We start from the raw sequence: 16,440 nt of genomic DNA on the forward strand, positions 1-16,440 counted from the left end.
TTCTTGCAAGATTTTGCTCTGATAAAGTTCGGGTTGATCTTGGGAGCCACTATGCAAAACAACAACAAAAAAAACCAGCCGTATCGATACGAAATAAACGACAAAGCAACAATGGGGAAACCCTAGTTTTCTAAAGCTTCGACGGACCAACAAACTAAACCCCAAGTATAACTACTGTGCAGTGTACTTCGGGGGGAAGAGGGGAAAGAGATGAGAAATCAAAAAACTCACTTGTTTAGAAATTGATAGAGTTGTCGCTGGAGTACGAGGAATACGGAAGCAGGCCAAAGGAAGAAAGGTTGCTTTGGCACTTTAGCAAATCTATCTTGCAGAAGTCAGGATAGATGGAGAGTACCCACGAAGGCTCTAAATAGCCTAAGGTATAAGACAACGGTTGAAGGCTAAGGACAACCGACGACCCAGATCGAAACGACGCTTCGAAATCCGCAAAAAGCAAGATCAACGGTCGAAGGGATGCCACATGGAAACATGTGGAAGCGAGCACCTGATGCAGAGAAACCTCCAATCGTCGCACCGCCATTAAAATAATGGATGTATTTCCGATTCATTGGAAACAATGAATGGTACACAAAAGCAGGAAAACATTTGAACTTCGCAGAAGGGAAACGTGCAGACTTTGCAATAAATGAAGTAGTGGGGATGATTAACGCATCTTCCCGAAACGCATCTTCACAATATTTCCATAAGATCATTATTCAGCGAGGAATGAAAAGTTAAGTGATAAGTTTTATCATTAATACTTTGATATTCAAGGCAATACTTCGGCAGGAGACGGGGAAATTTTGAGGCAAACATGAATAAAGAAATGTCTATTCATTAAATTGAGGGTACGTCTTTACAAAAGAACAACTCCCTAAGCCTTTTCTTCTTTGTTGCCTGAGGGACCCTGGTCGGGAGGACTTTTCTCAGACCATGAGAAGAGCCTTCCTCAAGAGTGGCATCGGCTGAATCCTCTACAGCAACAACTTGAGACTCGGCTTGTGATTTCTCCTCTGGAAGTGCCGGCTCGTCATTCAGATATGCCTCATATTGAGGGTCAGCTGGAAAAGGATCATCTTCTCCCTGAGCCCAGTCTGGAAGATCCATACCAACTTTCCCAAAGACCTCCGGGTGGCATACCTCACGAAAAGGAGCAAGTGTCGAAGTCGGGGATCGTTCCAAGGATCTGCTCCCAAACGTCGTTCCGCCCCATGCGATAAGCCCTGAATGTTGTAGAAACCTAGCAATTCGGAGAAAGGTACGTTGTTCGGGTATTTCCGAATGCACTCCTTCCGAAGGTCCGGCTTTATATGCTCGGGCTTGCTAGGGATTGCCAACTTCAGATGTTCTTCGAGCTCCCTACTTTTGATTTCAAGGTGTCACCAAACAACGAGGCAGCTGCCTTTTTGCTTCCCCGGCCTCGCGCTTGGCAGCAGAGACACGAATTTTCGAAGCTTCAAGAGCTTCCTTGAGGGAGATCATTTCTTCCTCATGCTTTTTCTGCAGCTCCACGGTAGCTGCAGTCAGCTGGTCTATTTCAGAATTGGCCTTGGCCAATTTCTCATCACAAGTTTGCAGCAAGGAGCTGGTGCGACCAACCCGGCTCAATGCTTCCATGTGTTGATAAAAGCTCAACACATCATTCCCGGGAAGACGGAAGATATCGAAAGAAGTCATAAGAAATTATGAAAACATAAGTAAGCAAGAAGACCGGTACCTTGTAGATTGACTAACAAGGGAGGTGTCATCCAGGGCTTCAAACTCTGGCGATCGAAGGAGCAAGACCGAGGGAGCTCCACTCTGCAGCTTTCTCGGGATCCCGAGTGACCCTGTCGGTCATCTTCAGGGTCCAATGGGCGATGAAGACTTCCTCACCATCCGTCAAAGCTTTGGATTTTTTGTTGGAGGGAGCATCAATTGTGTCATGCCTCCTCTTGGTTCGGACGGAGGAGGAGACGTTAGCCCTCTCCACCATTGGTTTCTTCCCTTTACCCGAAGCATCAGCTACAGGATCGATATTCCCGATACCCCCTGTAAGAGGGGTCGGGAGAGGGAAGAGAAGCCTCTTGATCTGCAGTCAAGACCCCGGGCGATCGTTGCTCGGCTATCACAACGGCCCTAGCGGCCTTCACCCGCAGGCTTTCGGGGTTCGTTACGGGGAGGCACCGCAAAGAAGAAGGACAAGAATCGGAATTCAAGACATATCACTTCAGTCAAATCAAAGGATGATGGTTAGAAGCTCACAATGAGCCAAGCCCCAGTACTGAAGGATGGAGTTATACTCCATTTCATATCCATGTATCTCTTGATACCACGGAATGGATTTGATCTTCCTGATGGCCGCCTCGTCTTCTTTGGATAAGGGAAGGCCCCGGTTACTTTCAGACGAAGAAGTAAACCTCCTCCAGGTGGTCGGGAAGTTAAGATCTGATGGAGGCGCTCGACAGAAAAAGTATTGTTCGCGCCATCTTTTGTGATTAGAAGGGCAAGTTCCTTTGACAAGGATGCTGCCCCTCCAATCAAGTTCAGCCTTATTGCGTTTGGAAAGAAAGACCCATCCGGGAGGATGGGAGATAGAAAGAACATGAAAATGTACAAAAAGAGAAAGAGATGGCGTAATGCCAAGCTCAAAACACAAACCCAAGAAGCCGACGATGAGACGCCAGCTATTGGGAAGGAGCATTCCGGGACAAATGTTCCAGTGATTCAAAACTGCGGAGAATAAAGGATTAAAAAAGGGAAAGCGAACCCCGCTTTCCAATGCATCTATGTACAGAGAAAATTCACCCGAAAGGGACAAATCAACCCTCTCATCAGGGTGGGGAGCCCTAACCTGATATGAGGAAGGAAGGTCAAAATCTTGGACAGCTGAAAGAAGGGTTTCTCCATTATAAATGGAAGGAACAGAGCCAGGCCCACCATTGGACCCGGAGGTTTGAGGCTGCCTAGAAGACTCGACAATCTTGGAAGATCCAGACTCGAGAAGGACAGGAGAAGTTTCGGTTTTTCTTTCGAAACCTTTTTGAGAAACTTCAGCGAACTCCTGCCAGAGGACGGTTAGGGTTTTGTTATCACTATCCGACTGTTCGGGAGCAGGAGAAGCAAAAGCATCACTGCTATCACCAACATGGGGTACTAAAGAAGCCCTATCGTCCGCCATTACTCGTTAGAGTAAACTACAAAAAGAAAAGACCAGTAAACTTACCGATTCGGTGAGACGGAAGCTTGAGAGCAGGAAGGCGCGAAGCAGACAACAAAAGTTCAAATTCCAGACAGGAAGAATGAAACCTACGAAGACAATGAACCGCTTTTAAAACTCCCGCACGAGTGTTCGGGAATCCGAACGATCGAGATTGATTCAAAATCAACGATCAAGATTCAAAGACGTTTTGAAAGTTTGAACTCACGAATCTGAAATAGGCGTTCGGAAACCGTCGCTTGGATGACGTGAGCCACGACAGATCAACTGCAACGAAGATACGTGGCCTTACACTCACAACGCTCGAGGAAAAGTGACCACCGCATTAAATGTGATATGACATTTAATGAAGCACGCAGAGATCATCACCTAACGACGAACCCAGTTAAAAACCAAGCCCTCGGGATCGACCGAACGCTTGATCTGGGGGGCTCGTGATATGGAGAGTTTATGATCTGACCGGGTTCATACCTGGCCCGACCCTCGACCCCGGTCGAGACGGAGAAAATCGAATCGCTCCCTAGCGAACCGGAGCCGGAAGATGGCTTGCTGAAGAAGAAAGATTATTCTGCTGCAAGCGTGCCCTAATCTTACTTATGGATTAGGGTAATCACCCTGATGACAGCAGACTCAAACTGACGGCTGCGGATAATCATCATCAAAGGGATAACTATCGCATAACCTAACGGTTATCTCAGGAGTCCTCTACTAGCCCAAACTAGTAGAAGTCTATCGCTCAACGGATCTTATTGATAAGATCCAACGACTACCCGAAGAAGGCTCGAGTGCATCCAACGAAGGAGATTCGAAGGTACACTCTATATAAACCTCACTACCATACAAGGTGAGGGACGGATCAATCGATCAAAAAGAATACTATCTGATACTCAGGTTCAAATACATACTGATAGATCCAAACTATCAGCGTCCTGCTATCTAGATCACCTTTCCCGTTTCTTCATTCATTAGCTCTGTGCTTCTAGCAGAGCCATTTGTGATTAAGTTCATCAACTGACTTAGCCTTCGGAGGTGGACTCCCGACCCCAGCGGTCGGGCCACATCTGACGCTTTCGTTTTGCAGGACATCACGTGGAGATCCAAGGGCTGAGCAGATTTTGGACGCATCACTTCCTAATCTCTAAAATAAAGCCCTCCCTTGCTGGAGTAAGCTCTCCTTTTATAGATTAATTTTCTAGATTACATGGGATATGATTCTTAACAGAGTTTGAATCAAACTCAGAGTTCTTATCTAACTCAGTCAAGGAGGGTTTTGGCATACCAATTGAACTGACTTAGAGAGATTAAATGCACAATTTCCCCATTGGATTTGAGGATCAAAAAGTCTTGAAGCTCTCCTCCAAAAATCATCTCGTCGGACACTGGATGCCATTCGATGAAGGGCTTGAACGAAATTGGACAGAGACACTCAAAAATGAGATTTTTCCTTGTTCCTTCTCTAAATATGATTCATTTTCCTCTTTTTCCTTCTTTGATCAAGTCTCAAATAGGAAATAAAATATTGAAGCATGCAAGGACTCTTTCTCTCCATGTTCTTCTTTATTTATAAAATATTTTGAAGTTGGTGCATAACCACATCTCTAGCCCATCATACTCCAAATCAAGCCCATTTTTGCACTTGTAAATTTTAACGGACCTTTTGACGTGTAAAATTGCATGTTTCATGCCCAAAACTCCAAATATTTGCTTAAATCTTGAAAAGTCCTAAAATCTGCAAAAACAATATAAAACCCAAGGTAGCTTCACTCTAAGTGTGTAAAATGCATACTTTATGCCCTAAGATTTCACACATAAATGTACTCATCAATATATAAAACTACTAAGGGAAATAGGCTTCATCTCCTAGATTACTCTTTCTTCCCATCCTTAGCGTCTTTCTACTACAGCCAAGATTTTAGTGAATTACAATCTCTTTTAAAATGTCTTTTTTGATCACATCACTAACATGTAATATTGTTTGAAAAATAAAATAATCACAAGCGCACAGTATCGTGTAGCTAACGGGTCGATCTCAAGGAGATATGCCACCTAGAATTCAACTTTTTAATGGTAATGCGAGAGTGGAATGATTCAAATTTTGATAACTAATTAATTAAACTAAGCCAACGATCATAATCCATACATTTAATGCAATCGAATTAAAATGAAAAATAAAGCAAACATAACCAACACATAAATAAAAGGCAGGGAAAAAAATGCAAACAATAAAAATAAAAGGGAAGTGATCCGAGTGTCAGCTCTGGATTGAGAAAGAAAAGAAAAAATTGTGTAGAAAGTAAATAACAAAAAGAAAATAACAAAGCAATAAAAACAAAAAGAAAACCTTAATCAAAGAGAGGCACGACTATAGGCATCTTTGATCAAGGACCTAAGGGAAGGGAGAACAGTAAGTGTTGAAATTAAATCCTAAATTAAGAATATGGAAGGGTACATAGAAGCGGGAATGGAGGGGGGAGAGAAAATTATTGAAGAATTTTACTTACTTGCATATTTGAATCTCCAAAAAAAAAAAACTTGAACAAACGATTCGAATCTTAACCAACCCTAACAACCAGATCTAGAATAATCTAGATCTGCAATTGCTAGACCCAAAGAGAAAGCGAATCCTCAAACTTGAACTTGAAATTGCAGTGATAAAAATAAAGGAAATACACTCGCATCAAATAAATTACACAACTTCAATCTTCCTTGCAAAACATTGAAACCTAAACATTCAATATAGAGATAGAACCCACAAATTAATCAAACAACTAGAGAAAACCTAAAATAGGTTAAAGAGAATAGAAGGTGCAAGACTAAAATAAACTTAAGAGAAAATAAAGTGTCTAGACCTAAGAGGGGAGGTAATATTTATAGAAGAAAGAGAATAATTTTCAAACAAGGAAATAAAATAAATCAATAATAATAATAATAATAATAATAATAATAATAATAATAATAATAATAATAATAATAATAATAATAATAATAATAATAATAATAATAATAATAATAATAATAATAATAAGAATAAGAATAAGAATAAGAATAAGAATAATAATAATAAGAGTAAAATAGAAAAAGAAAAAAACTAATAAAGAAAGAACAAAATTCGTTAGAAATAGAGAGAGAGAGAGAGAGAGAGAGAGAGAGAGAGAGAGAGAGAATGTGGGGAGAAAATAAAATAAATAGAAATACATTAATAGGGAAAGTGGAGAAAAAGAATAAATTAAAAAAAATAAAACTTTGTTATAAAATAAAGCAGATATATTGAATATAAAGAAGAAAGACAAGATGAGTTTAGCTCATCTATTGAGTTAGTCATTACATATTTATAATGGAACTGGAATATTCTTTGAAATGATAATATCAGAGTCTACAAAAAAATACAATATATGATTCTCATATACAATAAGATAATCATAATATGGAATGATAGATTGTCACCCAAGATAGAAGGTGCATAGAATTGAAATATTGACTGCCAACATTGTGTAATGAGATGATTGTGATCTTCACCAATATTGCATCCTGAGGTAGTTGAGATCTTTAATTGGAATTACAATCTCTTTGAGGGTAATGGACAACCATAAATACATATTATTTATAACATTTCTCCTTGGATGTCCATCAATAGATAATGTACCTCGTTAAACCATTACTAAGAAAAAACCATGTGGGAAAAAATCTTAGTGAAGGAAAAAAAAATATACATATTTAAATAATACGTATTGGTAGCCGCTTCATTAAAAACCTTACTAGGGAAACCCAGTGAGACAAAACCTTGGTGAAAGGAAAAAGAGTGCAACACGTATTTTACTCCCCCTGATGATAACATCATTGAATATCTTTGAATACGCACATTCCAATATCATGTACTAGCTTCTCAAACTTTGAAGTAAGCAATGCCTTAGTAAATAAATCTGTCAAATTATCAATTGCACGAATTCAATAAACATCAATTTCACCATTTTGTTGAAGATCATGAGTGAAGAAGAATTTCGGTGAAATATGATTCGTTCTATCTCCTTTGATATATCCTCCCTTCAATCGAGCTATTCATGCAACATTATTTTCATATAATATTATTGAAACCCCTTCTTCTAGTAGAAGACTGCGTGTTTCATGAATGTGTTGTATCATTGATCTTAACAAAATATATTGTCGACTTACTTCATAAATCACTATTATCTCTGCATGATTTGAAGAAGCGACAGCTATAGTTTGTTTTGTTGAATGCCATAAAATAGTTATCCTTCACTTGTGAATAAATAACATATTTGAGATCTAGTTTTATGTAGATCAGATAAATATCCTACATCTGCATAACAAGTAAGTTGATATCTACATTCATAAAATATCATATCAATAATTCCTCGAAGGTACTAAAATATATATTTAATAGCATTCCAATGTCTTCCTATTGAAGAAGAGATAAATCTTGCTAATACACTTATAGAAAAATCCCCACCCCCCCCAAAAACCCCGCCCCCCCCCCCCCCACCCCCCCCCCCCCCCCCCCCCCCCCCCCAGACGGGCGGGGCCCCCCCCCCCCCCCCCCCAAGGGGGGGGGGGGGGGGGGGGTTGTTGGGGGGGGCCGCGCGGGGGGAGCGCGGGGGGGGGGGGGGGGGGGGGGGGGGGGGGGGGGAAGGGCCCCGGGGCCACGCCCCCCGGTGTCGGGTTATATATGATTGTGTACTATTAGCAAGATACATTAGTGCCCCAATTGCACTTAGATTTGGTGCTTCAGGACTAATAAGTTTTTCATTGTTTTCATGGGGTTGAAATTAATCTTTCTTTATGTCAAGTGATCTCATAACCATTGGGGTACTCAATGGATGTGTTTTATCAATGTAATATCGCTTCAATCTATAGAAGTCGATTGATGAATGAATATTCTATTCGTCAAATGATCAATTTGCAAGCCAAGACAATAGTATATTGCTTTTGGAAGCTTTTCAGGAGTTCCAATGATATCAACATATATACTTATTACAATAAAATTAGATCTATATCATTTAATAAAGACACAATAAATTGGATCATTTTTATACTCTTCATTTAGTAAATATCCACTAAAGAGATTATATCATATATGCCATGATCATCTCTGAAACCTTATTGAACAAACTTCTTAGGAATTTTTATGTGCTTCAGGTATTTTGAATCCTTCAAGGATTTTCATATAAATTTCAAACTCAAGTGAGCCATATAAATAGGTTGTAATAATATCCATTAGACGCATATCGAAATTTTCATATACTACCAGACTAATAAGATATCTGAAGGTAATTGCATCCACCATAAGAGAACATATTTCCATGTAATCAATGCAGGCCTCTGCGAAAATTCTTGTGTCATAATTCATGATTTATATATCACAATTTTATTCTTTTTCTCATTTCATTTTTCGCACGAAAACTCATTTGTACCCCACTGACATTATATTTTTAGATGTTGGACTACAAGTATAAAAACTTTAATTTTTCAAGCGAATTCAATACTGCTTGAATTGCGTCTTTACATTTTGGCCAATCATTTCTTCATTTACATTCATCAATAAATTTATGTTTAAGATCTTTGTCTTATTGCATTATTTCAACAATAATATAATATACAAAAATGTTGTCGACAACTTTATACTTTTGGTTCCATCTTTTCCTGCAATGACATAACAAATTGAGATATCTTCATTATTTTTAGGTAAATGAGCCTCTTATGGGGTTTTATATAAAATTATATCTTCACGATCTTTATAATCAATTGTCTCCATATTATGACCATCTTGATCATTTGCTCCTTCCTTTTTTCTAAGATTTTATCCTTGGAACCAATTGATCTTCCAAGTTTTAAATGTGGTTTAATTTCATTTGCACTGATAGATTGTCCTGTTGGGACATCAATTCTAATTGGAGCATTTATAGCTGGAATATGAGATTTAGTAACTCTTAGCAGGTCAACAAATCTGGTAGTTGATTCATAATATTTATTGCATTATCTTTTCAACTTCAAATTCACATTGTTCAGTACGAGGATCTAAAATGAGATAATGATAATGCATTACAATTAATTTCTTTTTCCAACTGTTTATTTTCTTCCCCTCATGTTGGAAAAAACTAATTCATCAAAATAATACTCAGCAAATATTACTTTAAATAAATCTCCTATCCATGGCAATATATAATTATATAAGAAAATTCATATACAACATATATTCCCAACTTTATTTGGGAACTCATCTTTGTGCGCTGTAGTGGAGTAATTAGAATATAAGTCGCACATCTAAAAATTTCAAGATGAGAATTTATGACAACATTTTGTCCTGATGCATACAAATGATGCTGCATATAACATATCCACATGCCAACACGGGACTTTGTTCTCATAACAATGGTTTAACTATTACTTGGAGACATTTAATAAATAATTTTACCAAACCATTTTGGATATAAACATAAGCAATAAGTTATTCAACTGTGAACTCAGTTGTTTATACAACAATTATAAAGCCTGAGATGTAAATTCACTAGTATTATCAAGACAAACAATCTTTATTTTATAATCCATAAATTGTGCTCTTAAATTATTTGAGTAATCAATCTCGCAAATATCAAATTGCGAGTTCATAATGAACATACATGTGACCATTTTATAGATACATCTACTACAATCATATAGTATTTGAATGGTCCACATGATGGGTGAATGAGCCCGTATTTGACCTTGTATACGTTTCAAAGACGTAGAATGTTCAATCTCAACTTTAGTTGGTGAATATCTAATAATAAATTTCTCTTGAGAACAAGTAGCATAAGAAAATAAAATTAGTTGAAGAATCTTCTGGTTCTTCAATGGATGACAAATGAATTTTCAATAATTTTTCGCATCATACTTGATCCGGATGGTCTAACCGCGATCATGCCAAACAATAAAACTATCAGAATCAATGTTTTTTTGATTTACTTAATCATGTGTTTCAACCATGCCAATATTCGTGTAGTACAAATTAGGAGAAAATATATAACACTTTTGTAGAAATGTATAGATATTCACTTTTACCATTATTTGTAGTCTCAATCTAATAATCATTTTGGTAAATAACTTTGAAAACTTAATAAGTTTCTTTGAGATTTACTATAAAATAATGCATTATTTATTTCAAATTTGATCCCCAATTAATAATATATTAGCTCTTCCGGAGCTTTCAATCAATGTTTTACTACCAAGTATTGAATAAACATTGGTTTCCGTATCATCCAATAAGAGAATTTTTTTTCTCTCAGTATAATATGCATCATGCCATATTAAGAAATATTCATATCTTCATCAAAATTAAATAAAATACATCAAAAGATATATAGAAATCAATAAAAAAAAATTAGAAAGGAAAAATGTTAAATTTAAGATAAAATAACATATGAGATGAAATTTGAGGGGAAAAGAATTACAAAGTAACATAATATCAATTTTATTTTTATTTGAACTCCAAGAACATAATCAAATCTTCAATTATTATCTTCAAAGGAGTTTGCAGCATCTAAATGTGTAGTATCTGTAAGGTCATCAAAATCATTCGCATTATGGGCAAAAATTTGCTTCAATATCATTGCTTTGAAAAGTCATATTCATCTCCACATTATCTTCATTCCTTTAATTGAAGTTTGACAAAACTTAATAAAATATTGTGGAGTATGACAGATGTGTCTAATAACATTTCATACCACATCAATAACATATATTATCTTTACTCCTTGAAGCTTATTTTCTCTTATTTATTTTCATCATAAAAATGGTAATATTTTCGTCTTTTGCCTCTTCCACTTCCACAATCATGACCATAATTATAATTTTGCCTTTTTTAAGGCATATCTGAATTGCTACCTTCACTTCAGGGAATGGAGCAGTTGTAATAATATGAGTTTATTGACTTTTCATTAATAGTCAATTATTTTACTCAGTCACAAATAATCTCATATCATTCAAAGAATTTCTTAAAACTCCTTTTACAATATTGCTATTGTAACAACAAATCTGAAGCTTGAAAATTTACTGGCATATTTTCATCAATATTTTCTCCACATAATTTCAATAGAGAATTAATTTAAAAAACTACAGTACTATATTTATTTACAATTTCAAATCTTACAACTTCATGTGCATCTACAAAACTGTATTTATTTATAATTTCAAATATTATAGCTTCATGTGCATCTGCAGAACTGTACTCATTTAGTTTTCAAATATTACAACTTCAAGTGCATCTGCAGAACTGTACTCATTTACAATTTCAAATCTTGCAACTTCATGTTCATTTGTAGAACTGTATTCATTTACAGTTTCAAATCTTTTAACTTCAAGTGCATTTAACAATATTTGTGGTGCAAGACTAACAACCACTGTATACAATAAATAAAATCATTATGTTTAGATTGGTTAATGACAAACCATAATTATTAAAACAACCTAATATATTATTTGATTCTTATATTTAATAAAATACATACATTTTTTTTATCACGATGCACTTACATTTCAAGATGGAGAAGGTAAACTCCATTGTTTACAAAAACGCGCGAGGAGGTTGATCATTCTTTTCACTTTGGAATAGAAAACATAATGATACGTAGTCTTTTATTTTTCTTCTCAAAACACAATACTTTGAGCGGAGTCGTTCACAATATCTTTGAATAGAAACGTATTATAAAATAAAGCAGATATATTGAATACAAAGAAGAAAACAAGATGAGTTCAGCTCATCTATTGAGTTAGTCATTACATATTTATAATGGAACTGTCATCTTCTCTGATATGGTAATATCTTTTGAGGTAGTTGAGATCTTTAATTGGAAGTACAATATCTTTGAGGGTAATGGACATCCATAAATAAATATTATTTATAACAAACTTAAGATTGAGTTATATGTAGAGAAGGTGGAGAAGAAAGAGAAAGAGTGGAAGAAGGAAAGAAGGAATATATATATATATATATATATATATATTTTAGAAAAGTGATTTTAGGTTAATTAAGGAAAAAGAATAAAATAAAATATAGAAAATTATAGAAAGTGGGAAGAGAGTGAAAAAACTAATTAGAGAAATAAATAAAATCTAACAAAATAAAATCTTCTAAAAAGAATAGAAAACCCTAGTCTTTGACTATTTGTGGGTCCCATACAATTTTCAATTACAATATAAAAAAGTAAAATAAAAATCCTAATCTAATTTTATAAGATATTCTGGAGTTGGCTCATAATCACATATTTAGCCCATCATGCTTCAAATCAAACCCATTTCTGCGCTTGAGAATTTGAATGGACCTCTTGATGTGAAAATTTGCATGTTTCATACCAAAAACTCCAGATATTCGCTAAAGTCCTAAAAATTCATAAAACCTGCAAAAACAACATAAAACCCAAGGTAGCTCCACTCTAAGCGTGTAAAATGCATGCTTTATGCACTAAATTTCACACATAAATGTGCTCATCAAATATTACCATGGTTTTTCTTCTTCTTGTTATATGGATGATACTTGTTTTTCTTGAAAGAATTTTGTTTGTTCTTGTGAAACTTATAGCACATGCCTTGTTATCTTCAACCAGATTTATACTCGATTCCTGTCTTTTTCTTGTTGCTTTCTTCTTAAGCACATATGGAAATGAGGTCTTTCATGGTCTTTTCCTTTGTCTACACATTGAGTGAAGTTCTAAGCTTAGTATATGATTATAGAAGAGATTTAATAGCAAGATGAACTATAAATTCATCATCGATCATTGTCTCATGATACTTTAATTTATTTTTTGTAGAAGACAACTCCAAAAGATATTCTCTAACATTTTCCGTACCATCAAACGTAGATGAAGTCAGCTTAGATATCAATTTTCATTTCTAACCATTTTGTGATAACTCAAACACTGCTTTCATCTCTATAAGATATTCTACTACAATGTCTTTCATCTCCACACTGTCACGCATGGACTTAGGGATGAACTTTTTTTATTATTATTAAACTTTTCTTGTTGGTTGTCACCTATTCTTTATACTTTAGCTTATTCTTATGAGTACTTGCAGTGGTAAGGGCAGCGGGCTTTGGCTCTTTAAGAGCCACATTATAGTCCTAATGTAACATTTAGTTCATCTTTCCATCTTTTATAGTTTTCCCCAAAGAGAGTAGGAATTGAAGCCAAAGCATTAGCTTGGGCAGACATCTGTAGGGGAGAATAAATATTCAAAAGAACAACACAAGTGAAAGCACAAGAAAGGCATTCAAGCAATTATATTATAATCATATGAAATAAGAATAACATGTCACCCTTAAATATACATGATACCAAATATGCTAAGACGTAAAACTTTAACCAACATGAACTAGCCAAGTAATATTTCAACATTTGGAGTAAAATATGCATTGCTCACATGTAGTTTTGCAAATACTGCCGGATAGCAATAATTTTCAAAAATTCCTTTTACCTTTAGGTGATAAGAAACTCCTAAATTATACTTCCCAAAATATTTTAATGTATTAAACCACATTTAAGAATTGAATACTAACAATAATTCTCGAAACTCTTATTATCTTTAGGTAAATGAAATTCCTCAAATTATTATTCATTCCCACTTGAGTATATATATTATTATTATTACTTAGATGACATCACCTTTGGGTAAATGTCACCAAACTTTGACTATGATACAAGCAATAAGAAAGTGGAGTGATGCCACTTCGGTAGATTACATTCATTTTCTTATTATCTTTATCCAAAAGTTGTAATCGGAGTAAGAAAATATGCACAATATATTAATATAAAGCATAACTAGCTAAGGGGTTAATATATAATCATAACAATCATAAGTTTAATTATTATAGAAATTGGCTCTGATGTCAATTGATTGAGTACCTTTAGATTTTTCTTAAAACCTTAATTAAATTCCTTGTAAGATTATAATATAATATAATGTTTAAAAGAATTGTGCATACCATAAACCTGACATATGTTGAAGAAAATTAAACTAAATCTTGAATGCTAGAATGCATAGAGTGACGATGCCTTCTTTATTTCTTCGTCTTTCCTACCATAGTTTTTTCTTGTGGAGAGAGAAGAGAACAAAAAACTTAAGTGATTGGAGGGATCCCGTTATAGCTATTTATAATAGCAATCCCAAACCTTAGTTCACTTCCACAATGGACTGGTTTGATCCATTTTAAAATTGATGGTAGCACATCGGCTCGATGTTTTGAGACTCCATCAATTATTAACCCAAGTGATTAATCAAATCCCACATATTATATTAAGATAATCCTAACAATTCAATTAGTTCTGACGAGAGCAATCCAACTTGGTGTGGTCTACAATCGGGATATTCAACACCAACATGTCGTTTCTATTAGAATGAAACAATTATTCGCCCCCTTTTGGTGGAGCTGATAATTCGAAGGAAAAGTTGTTGACAGTAGCCATATTGAGATCCCTATTTCGCTAAGGAAAATCAGGCGTGTAACCGGCTCCGGCTATTATCTTGAGCAAACAGAATATGCTCAAGTGAATAATGGAAATTGCAACTCCATCAATGTGGTTTTAAAAAAAATCATTCTAAACCATCGTTTCATTAAAATACTAAAATAATAATAATCGGAAGAAACCGACTTTATGTCGATAAGCGATAGTGATGAAGTCTTTGCCCAGAAAAAGGATGTAGATGAAGTCCTTGACCAAAAATAGGATATAGATGGAAGTCCCAGCAAATGAATTCTAATGAACCGTTGCAAGAGAACCCCACTTGCTGGCTACACCGATGTTGGTTTTTAATCTTGAAATCATCATCAATGGAATTTAACCGAAAAACCATAATCAATGGAAACCCAGTAATATAAAAATTCAATCCATTTTTCTTTTGATCATAGAGAACAAGAAGAAGAAAATGGGAAGCAGTCTGGGTCTGTTGTTGTGCTTCTCTATCCTCCTTGTTGGTGTAGCAGTTGCAGACTGGAACATCTTGAACCAGAGGAAGACATGGAAGAACTCGGAGGACCTGAAGATAACCCTGAAGAACTACTGTGAAGCTTGGAGGATCAATGTCGAGCTCCATAACATTCGTAAATTCGAATTTGTCCCTGAAGAATGCACGGACTACATTGGCAAGTACATGAGTTCCACTCAGTATACAGTTGATTCAGAGAAAGCACTAGAAGAATGCAGCATCTATCTCAGTAAAACCTTCAGGTCGAGTGGTGATGGCAAAGATGCATGGATCTTCGATGTTGATGATACCCTTCTCTCTACTGCTCCGTACTTCAAGGAACATCACCACGGGTACTGTATATAGCTATACTTTAGTTTCTTTAAGCCCAGATCAGAAATGAGATTGAGGTTTGATCAATGCTCAGGTGACTTCTTTCTGAAGTCATTGATTTTCTGATCCCATCTCTGAAACCAAATCTGTTGAACAAATCTTTAAAAAAAATGAAGATGGTTTCATTACAAAAATGTAACTTTGTTTATCCATTTCTGTTTAGGGGGGAGATGTTCAACATTACAGCCTTTGAAAAATGGGTGTGGGAGGAAAAAGCTCCAGCTTTGAAGCACTCAATGAACCTCTTCAAAGAGATAAAAGAAAGAGGGTTGAAGATCTTCTTGATCTCTTCAAGAGGAGAACACCTCAGGGCTCCCACAACTGATAACCTCCTTAAGGTTGGCTACTTTGGTTGGTCTGGTCTCTTATTAAGGTGAGTTAAATTCTGTTCTTCCACTTTGTTCAAAGAAAAGCTAGATTCATTTTGCAGGTCCTCTTAATTTCTCCTTTCAATTTCATAATAGGAATACTCATTATTTCAAATAAGTATGATCTCCCCCTCTTGTGTTTGTAATAGGAGCTGTAAGAACAATGGCATGACAGCAGGACAGTACAAAGCAGAGCAGAGGAGGAAGCTGATCAATGAAGGCTATCACATATGGGGAATGGTTGGATCACAGTGGCCCAGCCTTTTGGGACATCCTAGTGCCATGAGAACATTCAAACTTCCCAATTCCTTGTATTACATTCCCTGAAAGGCAAGGCATCTCTATTTCATCACCATTCAACCCCAACAAAAGTCTCCTAATCTGAAGCTTCTTCCATTACCACCCACATGCACCCTCTGTTTGACTTGGATATGGAACATTGTTTGAATATTAACATCAATTAGAACATTCAGTACTATTTCTCACAGTTTGCATCATTTTATGCTTTACCAACAGTACAGTAAATTG

At 35.9% G+C, this 16,440-nt stretch overlaps 1 protein-coding gene across 1 annotated transcript; it reads left to right on the forward strand.

Moving 5' to 3' along the window:
• The first annotated feature begins 15,106 nt into the window (after window positions 1-15,106).
• LOC149013394 (acid phosphatase 1-like) lies at window positions 15,107-16,239 on the forward strand. The gene is made up of 3 exons (XM_089160184.1): window positions 15,107-15,504; window positions 15,708-15,917; window positions 16,062-16,239. Exons 1-3 carry the CDS (start codon window positions 15,113-15,115, stop codon window positions 16,237-16,239), a joined length of 780 nt encoding a protein of 259 aa, XP_089016310.1. The 5' UTR covers window positions 15,107-15,112.
• Window positions 16,240-16,440: the final 201 nt, after the last annotated feature.

Source organism: Hakea prostrata, chromosome 6 (genome assembly GCF_041222555.1).
Source record: "Hakea prostrata isolate BN-2017 chromosome 6, UWA_Hpros_2, whole genome shotgun sequence".
NCBI classification, from domain to species: domain Eukaryota; kingdom Viridiplantae; phylum Streptophyta; class Magnoliopsida; order Proteales; family Proteaceae; genus Hakea; species Hakea prostrata.

Excerpts from the sequence above, each read along its gene's own strand:
- LOC149013394 (XM_089160184.1), top strand. The coding sequence starts at position 15,113 with ATGGGAAGCAGTCTGGGTCTGTTGTTGTGCTTCTCTATCCTCCTTGTT. Across the intron at positions 15,505-15,707 it reads TTCAAGGAACATCACCACGG|GGGGGAGATGTTCAACATTA; the intron begins GTACTGTATATA and ends ATTTCTGTTTAG. Across the intron at positions 15,918-16,061 it reads TGGTCTGGTCTCTTATTAAG|GAGCTGTAAGAACAATGGCA; the intron begins GTGAGTTAAATT and ends TGTTTGTAATAG.